Genomic DNA, 18529 nt, shown 5'->3' on the forward strand with positions numbered 1-18529 from the left:
TGGATAATTGGAATGAAGGAAGCATGGTTATGTGTACAGAAATTGAATTAATTGAGTCAACATGTCTGCTACCTCTGATTTCTTTATGATTTGGTGGCCTGATTTAGACTCACATCCATAATTAATTAATTAATAAAAAAGTATTGAAATGTGTTAAATTATGTTATTTGAAGAATATTTTTTTGATCTAATTATTAATTAAAATGCATTTTGGTTCAATTTTGCATAATTTAAAAGTATTTTTGAAATGAATTTTGAACCATTTAAAAACCTTGAGTTGGCCTGTAGTTTTTGTCAAGGAAACAAAAACTTATATATACAATTAGCGTTGTTTGTGGCTAGATTTAGATTAGTTATTGATTAAAATCAAAATCATTGTAAAATTTCTCAAATAAATTAAATCAGATGGAAAAAAATATACAATTAGACTTCCATTATTAACTTACTTTTGTATATAATAACTCCGAATATAATAATTTTATTTTTGTATGATATTTATTTTTTTGATATTTTATTTTTATTTGATATTTTACATTAAAATTTTATTATTTCATGTTTGCTTTGTATACATTTGGAGAGATATACTGTTATCAAGAATTTTTCATTACTTTTGACTTATTATTATTATGAAAATTTTTTTGATCTCCAAAGTCTTATAGAATAGAAAGCTGAAATAATCGAATTTTGCTGCAAATACTGTATGTAAATAAAAAATTTATCATATAAAAATAAAATAATGTTAAAGAATTATAATGTAAAAAAAATGCAAGAACGAGTTATGTTGAGAAACAAAAAGTAGAAAATAGTTATACGATTAGGTAAACATTAAAGTAATAAATTTAGAGTTTTAATATAAGGAATAAAATTTAGACGTTTAAAGTTAATTAAAACCTAAATATAATTAAATGGTGGGAGTCTGGTGTCATATAATATATTATTTATGAATAATGATAAAATGTAAAATTAAACGTAATCAAACCTGATATTGATTTTTTAAATAGGTTTAATTTGGAGTATACAAATCGATCTTATTTTTTTAACCATTATTATGAATACCCCTAGATAAGAGACATCTATCTTGTTTAAAATTTAAAGAACAATATTATATTATATTGACAAGTATCATAATCATAATTAAGTGATCCATTAATTTTGAAAAGCTATTATCTAAATAAGAACAAAATTTCTCTACACTAATTTTGTTTGTTGTCATAGTATTATTTTTCAATCTGTATACAACATAATAAAGCTAATTTTTAGCGGCAATAAATATTGATATTAATAAAAAATGCTAATTTTTTATCGGTATTAGTTAATAAAGTCAATTTTTAGCGGCAATAAATATTGACATTAATAAAAAGCCTAAAGTTTTTACTGAGTAGGGATTTATACAATGAGTGTTAGTAGCTGCTAAAAATATATATTTAACTGTACTTAAAAATTAATTACCACTAATAATCATTTTTTTATGTAATAATATCATACGTAATTTACTAATTTAAATCTAAAAGTACATAATGCACATATGAAAATGAAGAACTTAGTATTGAAATTAATAAATAAAACAAGTATAATTTAAAAGGACAATATATCACATAATACAAAGGGTAAATAACTCTTTTGTTTTTCGAACTTCAAATTCTACATTTCAAGTTATAAAACGCGAGTTCGGAGCCTAAAGAGTATAAAATATTAACAAAAATTTTAAAATGGTATATAAAATTTTATATTAACCAAAACGGCTAAAAAAAATTTTTTCAAGAAAATCGCTACCTATGCAGCGATTTTTTTTAAAAAAAAAAAAAATTCAAATGAAGATGTGTGTCGTCGATTTTCATGAATATTTTTTTATTATTTTAAAAAAATGAAAATCACTGCTTAGGCAACGATTTTCATGAAAATATTTTTTAAATTTTTTTTTTTAAAAAAAATAAATCACATTTTGCAAAATTGCTGCAGTAGCAGCGATTTTGCTTTTTCTGGCGGAAGAAATAGCTGTTAATTCAGCGATTTTACCGTTTTGGTTAATATATATAATTTTATAAAATTTTTATTAATATTTTTTACCATTTAGGCTCCGGACTCTATAAAACGCGATCAAAGTACACATCATGCATATGTCCTCCCCACATCGTCCTCCTAACGTTTGAATCAAACATCTTTGGATTATCTCTTAATTCATCAGCTGCTTCATGATTAAGTGGATCTTCATAATTAGGTTCAGTAAGCAAATGAATTAAACCATAAATCACAGCATTAATATTTAAAATAGGTTTCCAATCTTCTCTAAGAATATTAAGACAAACATTACCTTCTAAATCAATATTTGGATGATAAACTTTGACTTTACATTTAACTTTTGGTGCATCATGTGGATAAAGAAATGGAATTTCAAATTTAAATGGAAAATTACCATCATGATAATAACCTTCATCAGGTTTAATTGTAACTTCAAAATTCATAAGATCATCTTTACCATTTGGAAATTCAATTGTACAAAATTGGTGGTAAATTTAATTCACTAATATCTCTACGAACACGTAATTTTGAGGCTGTTTCTTCTTTAATTTCAGCTGCTTCTTTTTGTTTTTCTTTTACTTTGAATAAATTAATCATGGTTAAGTAATAATATTATGTTGTTCGCGATTTAAATAACAAATAATTAATAAAATAAGTTGAGGAGATTCGCATTATTTATCGGTGTTGTGGATAGGAGTTGTTTGTGAATGTGACCAAGTCATTAGAGGAATTAAGGGAATTTGTATTTTGTGGAAATTAATATTTACGATGTATTAAAGCTACTACTAATTATAACTATCTTTTTTTTAAAAAAAAAATTTATATACTCAATTAACCCTCCATAAATAATTATATTTTGTTCTTTAATCAGATATATATTTTTTGTAGTTATAAAACGTAAATGTCAGAGAAAAGGGTTTGAAAAATATTTTAATTTTGGCCGAAATTGTTGTTACGATATCAAACTTTATGGAGGACCTTTTATCCCCATGCACTATTTAATAATGTATTTTAAAAGTATATATATGTCTATGTGGACACGTTACTATTTATAATTATGAAATATTTATGATGTCCACGTGGACACATATATACTTTTAAAATACACTATTAAATCCAAATTTTAATAACTGCAATTTTGATTAAAATTCGAATATATTTCAGTCTTTTTTCCCTAAATGTTACTATGATCTATTAGATCATCTTGAGTTGAAGGACTCATTTTGTGTAATTGAGACTTATTCTAGGTTCATGTGGTACTTTATGACTTGTAAAGAGAGTTGTATTTGTGTATGTAAAGAGGGGATTTTGGATTCGACTTAACCTTAAAAGCTGATTCAATAGTGTCACGGATTCCGAGGGACTCAAGTGCCTTTGAAACGCTAGAACTAGTCATTTTTAAAAAAAAAAACTTGTAAAAGATTGATGGAGTTGAACTATTTGACGAAGAAGTATATCAATATTTAATTAGATGCTTCGTATATCTCACAATAACAAGGCTTAATATGTTATTTTTTATGAGTGTTTTATTCATACATTTAAATTCCGCTAGTGATCAATTGCATTATTAAGAGAATGGTTAGGTATCAAATTCAACAAAAAGTTCTAAAACTCACTTAAGGTTACAATATTGAGATAGTTGATAGCAAAATCAGCTAAATATTTTATTTTAGGGATTTTCTTTGTTTTATGTTTCTCAGGAGTTCATTTATTTTTAATTAAGAAAATAGAATTTTTTTACAAGTGTAATTTTTTAATCATTTAACAGTTCTTCTTTTTCTATGAAATTTCTAATTAGATGAACAATTATTAGTTGTATTGTTTTTTGCTTCACTTGTATTAATTTGGAGCTAAAATTTAATAAAAATTAGACCATTTGAGTCATTATTTTTTTTTTTGAATTTCTAAAAATAACATTGAAACGTCATTTAGAACATATATTTTGTATACAAAATATTGCAGGACTCTAAATAATTACATCCAACTATAGAGTAGAACCTCTAGCCATGTCCAAATGGAGCTAATTTTCTTCATTTTTTTAAGGGTAACTCACAGTCACTATTCTTTGAGTGCGCACAAAGGTAAAATCTCCGCTCATATGCAATAGTCTTTGGGTGCGCACAGGGTAAAATCTCCGCTCATATGCAATAGCTCGCAAATCACATAGGAGAGATAACCCGCATTAGACAAGCCCAGTATGACGAGCTCGACCCAGAAGATATTTTTGCTGACAAGGAATTTTGAACCTGAGATCTTCAACATGCCAAAATGCATTTTTTTAATATCTAACTAACAAAGAAACCTTGTATCCTTTTACTACTAATCGAGCTTTATTCACTCTATCATCGTTAAGGATTTAGGTAAGAATCGATTGATATATAAAACCAAAAAAAATAATATTCGTACTCCTATTTAAAGCTAAGTTGAAAGAAAAAAAAGAACCAATACAAAAAGAAAAACTCATTAATGAAATTATTTTTCAAAATTATAGAATCGCAACAACATAAATACAGTCATTCAGTATTTTTCTAAACTATATAAAATTAAACTTGAGTATTTGAAATATCGATATTAAAAAATTATTTAAAAATAACATTATAGTATACGATCATAAGTCAATCCATGCACACTTTCTCCCCACATAGCACTCCTAACATGGGATTCAAATGATCTTGGATTATCTCTTAATTCATCAGCAGCTTCAGGATTAAGTGGATCTTCATGATTAGGTTCAGTAAACAAATGGATTAAGCCATAAATCACAGCATTAATATTCAAAACAGGTTTCCAATCTTCTCTAAGAATATTAAGACAAACATTACCATCATAATCAATATTTGGATGATAAACTTTGATTTTGCACTTAACTTTTGGTGCATCATGTGGATAAAGTATTGGAATTTCAAATTTAAATGGAAATTCACCATCATGATAATAACCTTCATCAGGTTTAATTGAAACTTCAAAATTCATAAGATCATCTTTACCATTTGGAAATTCAATTGTACAAATTGGTGGTAATGTTAATTCACTAATATCTCTATGAACACGTAATTTTGAGGCTGTTTGTTCTTTAATTGGTGTTTTTGATCCTGCATTTTCAGCTGCTTCTTTTTGTTTTTCTCTAACTTTGATTAAATTAATCATAATGATTAAACTAATTTTGTTTAACATGTTAAGTAATTACATACGAGTTTAATTAAATACTAAAAGTTGTTTGAGGAAATTCGCAATATTTATCGCGTTATGCTTTTTTATTTTTATTTTTTTGGAGTTGTGGATGGAGTTATGTATGTGACCGAGTCATAAGTGGAATTAACATTTGGCAATAGATAAAAAATAGTTAAATATTATTTTCTTGTTTTGTAATAAATACGTTTTTAATGATTATTTATTATTAGGAAAAAAGATAAATATACTTTTGAACTATCGTAAATGGTGTGTATATATCTTCCGTCATGCTTTTGGGACATTTGTGTTCCGCCATCTAAAAACTGTGCAACGTGTCCCTGTTTATTCTGTTAGATCGAATGAGATATATGCTCTAGTTTTGGACGACAGGGGCACCAATGTTCCAAAAATATGATAGGGGGTATCTGCATACCAATTATGATAGTTTGAGGATATATTTGTCTTTTTTTCCTTTATTATTTCATAAGAAAATGTTATATTAACCCAATCTTTGATTTTTAGTATTTGTATTTCGAAGTAAAATTTTAAATGTCTATAAATTCATATTATTATTTGTGGTAAAATGATAAATATTTGATTAAATCTGACTTTGTGCCTGAAATTTTCATATAAACATAAAATGTTTCTTAATAAAAAACGATTTTATAATCAAAGCTCGAATCAAAATTTTAAATTAATAATGAAAAGATATTTATCAATATTTCGTCATTATCGTGAACTAATATATCGATTAGTCCAATGAAGATTTTTGACTTTTTTTCTCCTAACATAAAACAACAAAAACTTAATTATCGTACATCTTGTTCTTGTTTTTCTCAATTCACTTTATATTCTCAGCATATTACCTATTTTAACTAAGAAGAAAAATCCCCTCTCCAATGCCTCTTCCTTTCTAGATATAAAAATCTAATTATAGATTAAGAGACTAACACATTCTTGTTATTCGAACTTCTTCATTATCTTGAGAATTATCTTTTTTCTCTTTAAAAAATATGGAAAATTCTCAGAGTTATGGAAGAAGAAAAGGGATACTAAGCTTATTTTTGGGCATTTTCTTAGTGATGTCTGGTGTTAGTGCTGAAAGTATACATAAAATTTCAAGATACCTTTCTTGCTTATTCATTTTGTGTTTTTTAAGAAAAGCATAATACATAAACGTACTATCTATATTTACGTCCTTTTAACTTTTAAGAGTATACAAGTAGACACACACATTTTACGTGGTATTTTATGTGGCAATTCATATGAGATACACATGAATTGGTTTGTCGCAAGATATGTATATTTACTTATTGATCTTTATATAAATATAAATTTAAGTGTCTGCTCGGGCATATCCTAAATGCTGACTAAAACTAAGTTAAAAGAACATGTTTATTTAACATGCCCTAAAGAAAATATTACAAGTTTTAACATGTCTTATTTCATTCTTCAGATAGGAAAAACCCCACAGCTAATGTGAATTTGGCCCCATTTGAGCAGTGGAGAAGTGCCTATTTCTGCTTGTCAAATGTAAGTTGTTGACTTCAACTCTGTTATAATATTCAGATTCAGTGATAATATCAACTTATCATCATGATTAGACTTGTAATGTGTTTTGGTCTACATTCTAACCAAACATATTGTTAGAGTAAGTTAACTTGCTATTTATATAAATTTTATACTAAAAATTGTGATATTGTATGTAGACATCTCCAATTTGTTCAAAGAAACATACACTCACAATGTCTGGATGGCTAAATGTAACAAATGAAGAAGGTAAACAATTTTGTGTAAAGGGAGGCTGTGGAGATTATACTAAAGGAGTACTCGATTGCATTCATCATGTCAAACGCGATTTTTGGTTCGCAAACAAGGCCACTGTTAAACATATCTACAATACCATCGATGTTGGTTGCAACACCTCACAAGGTCATTCTTTTTTGTTTAACGGATTAACTTATATACGCTGATAATATATATATATAGAGTGAAGTAGTGTATCTATTCATAATTTACACATGTGAAGATTTTTAAACGTCTCTTATTATAACTTTTTTAACTTTCCTTAGTTCTTTATATTCAAATAGAAGTAATTCTTTTTTGTACTCGTTTTTTCTACTAATTCCTTCATGCACATTGCAGGTTTTAGTGGAACAAGTTTTTACCCACACTAAGGGTTCAAATCAGCATCGATGTCTCGTTATATAACACATATATAGCCATCAAATACAATAAAAGAACCAACAAGCATTACGTATTATAGACATCAAAATTATGTTTTTCTTTTGGGTAACGACTGATTTCTCATATGTGAAGAGTCATTCATCCTTTCTTTTGTATGCATAATAATATTTCTCTCTTCTGACGGTGCTTTACCAAAAGGCATATACACTCGTAATAATAAAATTGCTTGTTATCTCCATTTCCATTTTCAACAATAGAACCAGATGAAAAACTAGGGGTTGATAATTGTAAATCAATCCCAGAATTCAAAGATGTAACCATATTTGTCAGACAAATTAGGGGAAAGGCGCATGTCAAACTGGCAAACAAAGTAGAATTACATTGCAGTTTCTCCCTTACTAGTCATCAAATAAATATTCACAAATTGAAAACAGCTGTTCCCTTAACAACCCACATGAAGGGAGATTAAGAAGTAACTAAGTTCTTTCACGGAATTTATTCATTCACCCCAAGCACAATAAGACATTGCTGTTACAGAAGTCCCAGACATGCCTGGAGACAATTTTGCGCATCATCCCATTGCATATTTCTGAGTCCAGCTACGAGCAGTGGTTTCGTATTTGGCCCTGTCAGTTTTGTACATGTGAGCAATCTCAGGTACAAGAGGATCATCTGGGTTTGGGTCTGTCAACAGAGAGCAGATGGACAGCAGGACCTGCAAGCATATTGTTGGTTACACCTTCACCCAAAGGCAACTCAAAACGGGAAAAAGACACAAAATTTGAGTAGTAGAAAAACTTTTTTAAGATTTCTGAAGACAGAACTCTTTGCACACAAGGAAGGATCAGCTTTGGAAGGAGTATTTAAAAGTTGCAGTTGCAAGAAAAAAGGCAGTTAACCTCACTACACTTGAAATGGAACATTTCAAAACTACACTTGTCTAGAAAACAAGACAGCTGCATCAAAAATATGAGAGTACGGAGACCTATGCTGATTAACTTAATTTTTCAATAGCAGAAGTCCAGAAAAGTCTTCGTCATTGCACAAATTATAAGCATTAACCCTTGTAATGCCAAGGTAGTAGGAACACACGAGTCAACTTTGTTTTTTTGGACAATCAAGACAGTCTTTCTATCACTGGCCTTCCTACTGCTAAATGCTACTACTAGTTGGCGTGCAATTAGAAACTTGTCAAGACAGAACAAAGAGGCCAATGTGTGATATCACAACGTTTCAGAACAGCAGATGATAAGTATAGTTACTATTGAACTGTTCCATTCTTCTATTAGTTTCTCACTTTACTTTCTTCTCATTGTCATAATTCCCCTTGTTCAACTCTCTTCAAATCTAATGTACTAATAAAACAGTCATGTTTCAAAGCATTACATTCAGATATAATCAACATGTATGAGAAAATCAAACAAAAAAAGGATTACTATTATCAACATTGTGATTCACGTTTTGGCACTATATCTCTCATTTTTGGCAGAATTTGACACTATATCTGATGGCTCTCACAACTAGGCATAGATTGAAATGTATTTCTAAGCAGGATCATCTGGCTTGACCCTAAGCCATGATTTTAGTGGCCCCAAGTAGTATTGCTAAAATGAAGAGTCAAGTTTGTAAAGGTGTCAAAAACCTTGATCAAATCAATGAGTATTCAATGATTGCTATGCACCACAGAACAGAATCATCCTTGAGAACTTACAGTATCAATTATGGACTTCGGATTTTTGTAAAAAGCAATTTAAGACCCAAAAACTGTGTTAAATCGGGCAATGAAAAGAAAGATTAAGCTCCAAACCTTGGATATGGTTAATGCTGGACTCCACTGCTCCTTAAGAATATCCAGACAAATACTTCCATTGCTGTTGATGTTGGGATGGAAAACCTTAGTTCTGAAGGCAACCTGAAACAGCAAAAAAATCATTTGTAAAATCACCACCTCAGATTATTACAATGAAAAGAACTTTAATTACACAATTCATAAAAGTGCTCAAAAAAAGACAAGACAACACACTAATTATCCAGATACAGTTTAACTTGTTCTAAAATCAAACTGATGCTAGCTCCTTCGTTGTTACTAAAATTAAAGAGACAAGTAAATACACGAACTGAAGGTCAGACCTACAAAAACAAAATATGTACTGCTTCTGCGAGAAATGTTTTAAAAACTCATATTTGAGATGGATTTACTAAGGCTCCAAGATATGAGCAAATGCAAGCAAAATGATCTAAGTGAAGATTAGGGATATTCTGGAGTTGAAGTATACCTTTGGAGGCTTAAAAGGATAATCTGGAGGGAAATGAATTGAAACCAAAAATACACCTCCAGCATAAGGGCTATCGGTAGGCCCCATGATTGTTGCTTGCCAATGGAACATATCCTCTGCTACTGGACCTGTATAAAGCCAAATATGCTAGTGAATATGAGCATAAAGGTTTCTTTCAGGTGGTCACTGTAAATAGAAAAGTGAACATCTGGACTGCATTCCCTTATACATATTAACATTCCACAAAGGTTGCAACCACTGACAGCATAGCCACCATGACTTCCTTTCCATCTTAGTAATTTTTGTTATTCACAGATGAAAGAGGAAGCATCAAAACAACATCATCTCTAACGCCCTAGGAGGCCAGTTATGAATCGTAATGTCAATCAAACTTAAAATGAAGGAAAAGTGAAGCACAAAAAAGAATGACACACAACTAGAAGTACCATTCTTCACATATTAATTGTCATCAATAACATCTTGTATTCTCCTGGCAAAGAGTGCGATAAAAAGAGTCGCTAGAGACTAGAGTGACCAAACAGTGCAAAATGATGTGTATTCGATTGGAATGCAGTCAATGCACAAATCAGATAACATAAATGACGTTATTTCACGGGCATTTTACCATGCCATACTGCTTATTAAATCAAAGAGCAGATAGCTTCACCACCAACTAAGGTAATTATTTACAATATTTGACATATCTGCTATAAGTAACTCCGAGCCATTATCTGCAAAGAGAAGCTGGAAGAGTCAAACAAACCCAAACACCCTAAAACAAGGACACTATCATCAATACATGAGTAGGGACCTATAGTTCATTTGGCTAAGAAAACATAATCCCAGAAAACCAATAAATTAAACAATGGAATAAATAGTTCAGCTAAATTACCAGCACTGCATGATGTGGGAGGATCCTTCTGCAGATCCTTGAGCTCCTTCAATATCCTCTTCGACGCCATCAATTAGCCCCCCCGTACCTTCAACTCCAAACGCTGATCTGATATTCAAATGGAAACCTTTTACCACAAATTTCAAATTCCACAAAAGCAACAAAAAGAAAAGATGCAAACCACAACAACATAAAAATAAAAACACATAAATCATGTGCAGTTCTAAGACCTATCACACCCGCTACTTTCAGCTCATCACAAATTCATAAAGACAAACACATTACATACAATTATTTTTACTATAATAAAAACCTCACTCAAAATTCACCAACTCCAAACCTTACAAGTAACATAAGATCTAATTGATTGTTCATAAAAGAAAAACATAGATCTGTTTGATTTTCTGAACAGAACCACACATACGAGTGGACAGATATACTTCCTTCAGCTCATCACACAATTTTGTACATGTACAAAATAATAGTAAATATTACATACTATTAGCTTATACTAGCCCTGAATCCACTGACTCTAAATCCCGAATTTGCAGGTAAGGCATAATCCAAAAACTAATTAATTGCTAATAACAAAAAAAAAATAGATCTGCTTCATTCCTTAATAAAATCACACACTCCAGTAGGAAAGTATATACAACTACTACTTTCAGCTCGTCACACAATTCTGTTTATGCAAAAATAATACTAAAAATTTGCAAATACAGTTAACTTTACTAGCTCTGAATCCACTTACTCTAAATCCCAAATTAGCAGCTAAGACGTACCCAAAAACAAACTAATTGTTTATATAAAAAAAACTAGATCTCCTTCATTCGTCAAATAAAATCATATATTCGAGTGGATATCCATATACAAATAATGCCTTCAGGTCGTGACACAAAATTGTACACTTAAAGTGAATTTCAGAAAATTGCACATATAGTAAAATTTAGTAGCTCAGAATCAACTCACTCTAAATCACGGAATTAGCTATCAAAATCTGTTAAATAATTGTAACAAAGAAAATAAAAAAGCAAGATCTGCCTAACTCGAGCGGGTACATATATACAAATACTTCCTTCAGCTCATAACACAATTTTGTATATGTAAAAATCAATATTTAAAAGTTGCACCTACAATTAACTTTACTAGCTCTTAATCCACTGACTCTACATCCCGAATTAGCCACTACGACGTATCCAAAAACTGATCAATTGTTAATAACACAAAACAACATATATCTGCTTAACAAAATCATACATGCTAGTGGAAATCCATATACAAATTTTTGCCTTTAGCTCATGACACAAAATTGTACATATAAAACTAATGTTTAAAAAATTGCACACATAGTAAAACTTAGTAGCTCAGAATCAACTCACTCTAAATCCTGGAATTAGATATCCAAAACTGTTCAAAAAATTTATTTTTTTTAAAAAAAAGAAGCTAGATCTGCCTAATTCAAGTGGATAGATATATACAGATACTTCGTTCACCTCATCAAACAATTTTGTATATGTAAAAATTAGGATTCACATACAATTAACTTTACTAGCTCTTAATCCCGAATTTGCAGCTTAACTAAAACTAATTAATTGCTAATAACCAAAAACCCTAGATCTACTTCATTCCATAAATAAAACCATACATTCAAGTGGACATCCATATACAAATTCTGCCTTCAGCTCATGACACAATACTGTACATGTAAAACTACAACTAAAAATTGCACATCTAGTAAAATTGAGTAGCTCAGATTCAACTCACTCAAAATCCTGGAATTAGCTATCTAAACCTATTAAAAAAAATTCAAATAAGCTAGATCCGCCTAATTCAAGTGGATAAACATATACAAATACTTCCTTCAACTCATCACACAATTTTGTATATGTTAAAATTAGTAGTATAAAAAAAACTCCACATACAATTAACTTAACTAGCTTCTAATCCACCGTCTCTGATTCCCGAATTAGCAGCTAAGACTTATCCAAAAACTAATTAATTTTGCTAATAACCAAAAAAAAAACCTAGATCTGCTTCATTCCTCAAATAAACCATACATTCGAGTTGATATCCATATACAAATTCTTCCTTCAGCTCATCATACAGTACTGTACATATAAAACTTATATTTAAAAAATTGCACTAAAAAAATTTAGTCTCACTCAAAATCATGGAAGTAGCTATCCAGAAAAATTCAAAAAAAAACACTAGATCTGTGAATTTTGAAGTACCTGAAAGTGATGAAACTGGTGAGAGAGGCGGATTTGCTTGAGTTGAAATTGAAGGAGACGGAGAATGCAGAGGTGTAAAAGGATATTTTTGAGCCAATAGCAAGTAACAATACTTTAGTTTTGAAAGAAATGGAAGAAGAGAAGATTAAAATGAGAAATTGGAGTGTTATAAAGGAAGTATTCAGTAGGGTCCAGCTTCTAGAATCCTCTTGTACAAGTCATAATTTTGGCGTAAGATCAACGCTAACTCCACCTTTTTATACGTTGCTCTATTGTTTTTTCCTATCCCATAAGTTTCGGTTAATTTTAATGGCGTATAAATAATATTATTTTTATTCATGTTTTATTATTATAATTTTTATTTTTAGAGTTAAATTATAAGAATTTTGATTAATATTTTAAAATGTATACTTTCATCATATTGATATGAAAAAAATTGTAATTTGTAATACTTTTCGTATAGTTTTTGAATATTTAAATTTCTTGGTGAAATTATCAAATTACTGCTATCTAATTTAATTTTGAAATTAGTTAAATTGATTTTTGAAAAGCGCGACGTGATAAATAAAAATGAATGAAACAAATATTTATATAAAATTAAAGAAATACACTTATTTATCCGTCATGACAATATCACCCATGAATAAAATATTTCACCAATTATTGTCTTTGTTATTATAGAAGACAATGAACTAGTCCTCCATATCTAAAAATGATTTTAATCTAAAATTTGTAAATTTAACTTTTGAAATTAAGATCGCTAGTACGTATAATTAAGTTAGATGATTGTTAATTACCTAATTAATTATGTTCCAATAGTTATCCTTATATATTTTTTTAAATTTTTTACAGAAATTACATAGTTTTTATATGAAATTACAATATATCTTTTTTTAAATTGTAATTACATTAATCCCTTAAAAAATAACACAAACCGAATGCATTAATATGTAGCTCGAATACATTAAAGAGTATTACGGATACATTATAACATAAATTGGATACATAATATATAGCTCGAATACATTATAAAATAAACTGAATACATAATATATAACTCGAATACATAATAGAAATAAAATTTTTAAAGATTTTTAAAAATATAAAGAAATATTAAAAATAAAAAAATATATAAAAGGTGTATTTCAATAATTTCTCCTTTAAAAAATCTAAAATCATACATTTGATAAGTGTTCAAATGCAAGTGTATTATCACATAATAAACACGATCCAATAGTTGATTGTATCACACAATAAATCTAATGGATTAGTTATTGTTCGTTCTATTAGTTAGTTACTAATTCATTAGTTAGTTGACTCAATAGTGTTTAATTGATGATGAGCTTGCATAGTTTGTTAAGATTCAATTTAAAGAAATTTTATAAATTGAAACAATAAAATTGAGCACGTCTAATAATGCTCACTGTAAATATAACATGATCAAATACATTTTTTTTTTCTTTTTTCTTAGCTCGAGTTTATAAATGGAGTTGTGGATTTTGTAAACTCATAATTTCTTATTAAGCTATAAAGTTATACTATATCTTACCTAATCGCCTATCTCCGATATTTTTTTTCTTATTTACTAGTATTATTTATTTTCCATTAGAAGGGACAAAAATGGAATCTTTAGTACTCCAACCACAAGGAAGAAAAAATAAAAACAGAGACCCTATTCTCTTTGGTGGAAAATGGAATCTTGTAGGGCCCTATTTCCAAGTTATGGAGAAAAAGGTGGAGTCAGCTAGTGGACATTGAGGAGATTTTTATAGTCAATTAAAAACTTTATAAATGTTATTTTTAATTTATGATTGAAAATTAGTTTAAGAGAATAAAGAAGTTAAATTAAAACAAAAAGATTTATGATATTACTCAAATTTATACAAGTGCGTATGTGATATCATTTTCTGAGACAAAAATAATAAGAAAAAATAAATCATATCCTCTCGAACAAAAATTATTTTAGCATTTTAATTAGATCACGTTTATTTACCCTTTTAATTTTATTTTACGTGAATTTAATGTTACCCGAAAGGATGTCTCGCCACAAAAAGAAAGAAAATAAAAATAGTCCTACTAGTATATATACTACTAGTACTAGTAAATAGGCCTGCGCTTTGTGAGGCTATGACTTTCTTTTTAAAAATTTATTAGAATAGAACTTTTCTTGTGTTTTGAAGTTATAGTATTTTTATATAATTTTTTTTAAGAATATAGAGGTTATCCAATTCTAGTTTATCATTTTTTTATTAAAAGAAAAGGCAAAATTACAAATTATAGCACTATTTTTTCCTAATTTCATTTTACCATGGTTACATAGTGTCTTTAATTAGAGTGTCACATAAATATTTTTTCTGAATTTTCTTCTTTGCAAATTCCATTAGTATAACACTATCAACTACATTCAAAATATTATATATTTTAAAAATATGTATATAACTAATGTGTTTATGAAGAGCAAAGGTTCCGTAATCACATGATATACCAATAAGTAATATGTAGTCAGAATGTTTTAAAATTAATTTGCAATCTTTCAAAATCTAAATTTCATATGTAATATAGTTATGATAGTGTTTTCTAATTGAAATTATGAACAAACAAAACATTAAGGAATCCTTGAAAAGAATGAAAGAGAAGTAAGGGATAATAAGAAAAAGTTCAAAAAGATACTTTGGTGTGAAGAATAATTATCATTCTGTATCGTATAATTATAATTAATTGCTAGTTTTTAACTATCGTTTGGTCCCTTTTTCTAACATCGTTAAGGGGGAGTAATCTCTAGGGGATCTCTTAAAACAAAATATATTTTTATAACTTAATTAATGGTTGTTGGTGAAAGTTCGATTTTCACTTTTTAACGGGTCAAGTTTAGGTTTGAATTGAATCGGCCCACCAATCTTTACTGACGCATGCTCAGACGTAAGGCCCATAAGTCGGCCCAATCAATTCATCCACCTATAAATACATACACGCTAGGGTTTCTTTACAATTTCGTGTTTCTGAAGCCGCCGCCTAACAATCCCGAAGAGAATCAGCGATGGGTCGAAGTAAGTTTTTTCTCTCGCAAATTTATGTTGATTTTCATCTTCCTTTACAGTTTTAGCTCAATTACAGTCCCTATTTGCAGCGAAATGATACATTTGATTTATCGATGTTTGGTCTAGTAGATGTAGATGTAGAGCACAATGAATAGTAGGATTTTTTTGTAAAGAAGTTGGGGGAGGGGATCATAAAGGTGGTGAATGAATCGAATCCTTGCCAAGTTTAGTTACGAAGATTCCCCAATATTAGTATTCATATAGAGACTAGAGATAGTAAGAATGTATTGACGGAGCTATGCTCATTTGAGTTTATAGTTGATGGAGTTTTATGATGTTGCTTCAGTTCCTGTCATTTGAGACCAAGCCACTCGACTTCTAGTCCTGCAAGTGATAAAATTGGGTAGCTTATTCATGATGATAAAATTTGTGGGAGTTACATGTAGTTGCTGCTGTTCGTGTTTTTTTTTGATGCTGATCACTTGATTTCCAGTTCTACAAGTTTTAATTTGTGGGAGCTACATGTTGTTGCTACAGTTCGTGTCTTTTGATACTGACTGCTGTTCTACAAGTTTTAAATTGATAGCTTAAGGATATAAACTATGCCCTTTAGTTTTATGATGTTGCTACGGTACGTGTCTTTTTGCTCTGGTCCTAGAAATGATAAATTGGTAGTTTCAAGATGGGACATTTGCCCTGTTTTCTTTTTCTTGCAAAGCAAACTTTTTTCTGCAACCAAATTGAAAAACAGCTGAGTTATCATCGTTGTAGAGGAAAAACGTGTAAGAGAACAGTTTGTCGTATGGTTTTTAAATGTAGCTTGTGAGATTTTTTCGATGAATCAATGCAAATGGTTAAGTTGATGATAAAAAATGTATCTTAAGACGCACCAAGTCTTTCTGTGTATGGGCAGACACAAGTATGACAAGGCTCACCACCTTTTTATTATTCTTTGTTAGTGAAGTACAATTAAGTTGTTCTGCACTGTATTATTGATATTACTTTCTTTCAGGACCTGCAAGGTGTTACCGCCAGATTAAGAACAAGCCTTACCCAAAATCACGGTTTTGCCGTGGTGTCCCAGATCCAAAGATCAGGATCTATGATGTGGGTATGAAGAAAAAGGGAGTTGATGAATTTCCTTTCTGTGTGCACTTGGTCAGTTGGGAGAAGGAGAATGTTTCAAGTGAGGCACTTGAAGCTGCTCGTATTGCTTGCAACAAGTACATGACCAAGTCTGCAGGAAAGGATGCTTTCCACCTCAGGGTTAGGGTCCATCCCTTCCATGTTCTGCGAATTAACAAGATGTTGTCATGTGCTGGGGCTGATAGGCTCCAAACTGGTATGAGAGGAGCTTTCGGTAAGCCACAGGGAGTCTGTGCCCGTGTTGCTATTGGTCAGGTTCTTCTCTCGGTTCGGTGCAAAGATGGCAATGCTAACCATGCTCAAGAGGCTCTTCGCCGTGCTAAGTTTAAGTTCCCTGGCCGACAAAAGATTATTGTCAGCAGAAAGTGGTATGACTTCTATCTCCCTATTCACCTTTAATTTTTATGTCCTGCATTTGTTTGTGGACTAAATAATTTCCCATACTAACTTATGTTGGGTTATGAAGGACTGGCTTGTCATTGTGCTATTTGTTTTTCATGACGATTGCACAGTTTTGTAGGATTTTACATCTACGGCTTTTGAAAGTCAGGGTTGGTTTAGTAGCGCTCATTCTAGAAAGATCACACGAGCTTTCGATGTTTCAATGTCTTAGTTATTTGTGTCCCCTGTACCATCGTTTGGTCTCTTTTTCTAACATAGTTAAGGGGAGTATAATATCTGGTCCAATACTTTTGAAGCCTCTTTTAATGTTAATACACTCCGCATTTTTATTTGCAGCCTTACTAGAACAGTATCTGTGCTAGTCCTTGTACCACTGTATCTTTGAGTGCTAATGTGCTTACTTTTTAACTGCAGGGGGTTCACTAAGTTCAGCCGCACCGATTATCTGAAATACAAATCCGAGAATCGTATTGTCCCAGACGGTGTGAACGCCAAGGTTTGTTTCACTATGATCTGTTTATATTATTACAAGCTGCATTGTGATAGAATTTTATATCAGATCTTTTTGCCTATGTATTCAATGTAATCTTAGTGCTTTTACTTGTGCTTTTGCAGCTTCTTGGCTGCCATGGACGACTTGCTGCACGTCAACCTGGAAGAGCTTTTCTAGAAGCTGCGAATTGAAGTTGCAGACTTTACAAATTTGTACCTTTAGCTTTCTGCTTCCGCTGAATGAAATTTTGTGTCCTGATCTTCTATCTAGTTCTGAACCATTATATAAGTTGTTACCGCTCTGAACGTTTACCTTTTCTAAGTATAATTATTGGCTTTTATTTTAATGATGATGAGTTTTGTTTTACATTTTGCTGTCCTTGGACGTTCTACTTCGTTTCTTACTCATGCGAGTTGCATCTTAATTTTCTCCATGATTGGGTTTTTGGTCAGTATTGGTTTCTGTTATGATTTTCGTTTGATAACATACACCAGTGAAATATTCAAGATGTGTTTGAATTGACTCAATCAACACTTCATTGATCAATATAAATAGTGAGGGAGTTAGTGTGCTGAAAAAACTTGACAAATCACCTGATCTTGAATGGTTCCGATCAGGAACCAAACTATTTCAGACAACCAGGAACCAAACTATTTCAGACAACCATATAGACC

The 18529-nt window shown here is 30.3% G+C and overlaps 3 protein-coding genes, 1 long non-coding RNA gene, 1 other non-coding gene and 1 pseudogene across 6 annotated transcripts; 3 read left to right on the forward strand and 3 right to left on the reverse strand.

Moving 5' to 3' along the window:
* The first annotated feature begins 10 nt into the window (after positions 1 to 10).
* Positions 11 to 117, forward strand: LOC114077693. The gene has a single exon (XR_003579066.1). It is a non-coding gene; the product is annotated as a small nucleolar RNA snoR100 (small nucleolar RNA).
* A 1807-nt stretch (positions 118 to 1924) lies between these two features.
* On the reverse strand, positions 1925 to 2616 carry LOC107021940 (annotated as a pseudogene).
* Positions 2617 to 4482: 1866 nt separating this feature from the next.
* Positions 4483 to 5175, reverse strand: LOC107021941 (NEDD8-conjugating enzyme Ubc12-like). The gene has a single exon (XM_015222654.2). The coding sequence runs from the start codon at positions 5164 to 5166 to the stop codon at positions 4615 to 4617; it is 552 nt and encodes a 183-aa protein (XP_015078140.1). The 5' UTR covers positions 5167 to 5175; the 3' UTR covers positions 4483 to 4614.
* A 1291-nt stretch (positions 5176 to 6466) lies between these two features.
* On the forward strand, positions 6467 to 7832 carry LOC114077577. The gene is made up of 3 exons (XR_003578902.1): positions 6467 to 6723; positions 6900 to 7122; positions 7336 to 7832. It is a non-coding gene; the product is annotated as an uncharacterized LOC114077577 (long non-coding RNA).
* Positions 7644 to 12938, reverse strand: LOC107023322 (ubiquitin-conjugating enzyme E2-17 kDa). 2 transcript variants are annotated; one of them, XM_015223978.2, is made up of 5 exons: positions 12777 to 12938; positions 10546 to 10653; positions 9654 to 9781; positions 9185 to 9289; positions 7644 to 8092 (listed from the first exon to the last, which is right to left on the reverse strand). In XM_015223978.2, exons 2-5 carry the CDS (start codon positions 10613 to 10615, stop codon positions 7949 to 7951), a joined length of 447 nt encoding a protein of 148 aa, XP_015079464.1. In that variant the 5' UTR covers positions 10616 to 10653; positions 12777 to 12938; the 3' UTR covers positions 7644 to 7948. The 2 variants fall into 2 exon arrangements, with proteins under 2 accessions (XP_015079464.1, XP_027773553.1); XM_027917752.1 differs by lacking the exon at positions 12777 to 12938 and having other exon boundaries at positions 10546 to 10672.
* A 2789-nt stretch (positions 12939 to 15727) lies between these two features.
* On the forward strand, positions 15728 to 18221 carry LOC107023517 (60S ribosomal protein L10-like). Its single transcript, XM_015224230.2, has 4 exons — positions 15728 to 15823; positions 16827 to 17328; positions 17777 to 17858; positions 17978 to 18221. The coding sequence occupies exons 1-4, from the start codon at positions 15814 to 15816 to the stop codon at positions 18044 to 18046; spliced, it is 663 nt and encodes a 220-aa protein (XP_015079716.1). The 5' UTR covers positions 15728 to 15813; the 3' UTR covers positions 18047 to 18221.
* The last annotated feature ends 308 nt before the right edge of the window (positions 18222 to 18529 follow it).

Source organism: Solanum pennellii, chromosome 6, assembly GCF_001406875.1.
Source record: "Solanum pennellii chromosome 6, SPENNV200".
In the NCBI taxonomy this organism is placed as follows: Eukaryota; Viridiplantae; Streptophyta; class Magnoliopsida; order Solanales; family Solanaceae; genus Solanum; species Solanum pennellii.

What these genes read in the sequence shown, in the direction of transcription:
- LOC107023322 (XM_015223978.2), bottom strand. Translation starts at nt 10,615, where the DNA reads ATGGCGTCGAAGAGGATATTGAAGGAGCTCAAGGATCTGCAGAAGGAT. An exon ending in TCCCACATCATGCAGTGCTG is followed by an intron (nt 9,782 to 10,545) that starts GTAATTTAGCTG and finishes GGCTTTATACAG; the next exon opens with GTCCAGTAGCAGAGGATATG. An exon ending in ATCCTTTTAAGCCTCCAAAG is followed by an intron (nt 9,290 to 9,653) that starts GTATACTTCAAC and finishes TTGCTGTTTCAG; the next exon opens with GTTGCCTTCAGAACTAAGGT.
- LOC107023517 (XM_015224230.2), top strand. An exon ending in ATTATTGTCAGCAGAAAGTG is followed by an intron (nt 17,329 to 17,776) that starts GTATGACTTCTA and finishes TTTTAACTGCAG; the next exon opens with GGGGTTCACTAAGTTCAGCC. An exon ending in CAGACGGTGTGAACGCCAAG is followed by an intron (nt 17,859 to 17,977) that starts GTTTGTTTCACT and finishes GTGCTTTTGCAG; the next exon opens with CTTCTTGGCTGCCATGGACG.
- LOC107021941 (XM_015222654.2), bottom strand. Translation starts at nt 5,166, where the DNA reads ATGATTAATTTAATCAAAGTTAGAGAAAAACAAAAAGAAGCAGCTGAA.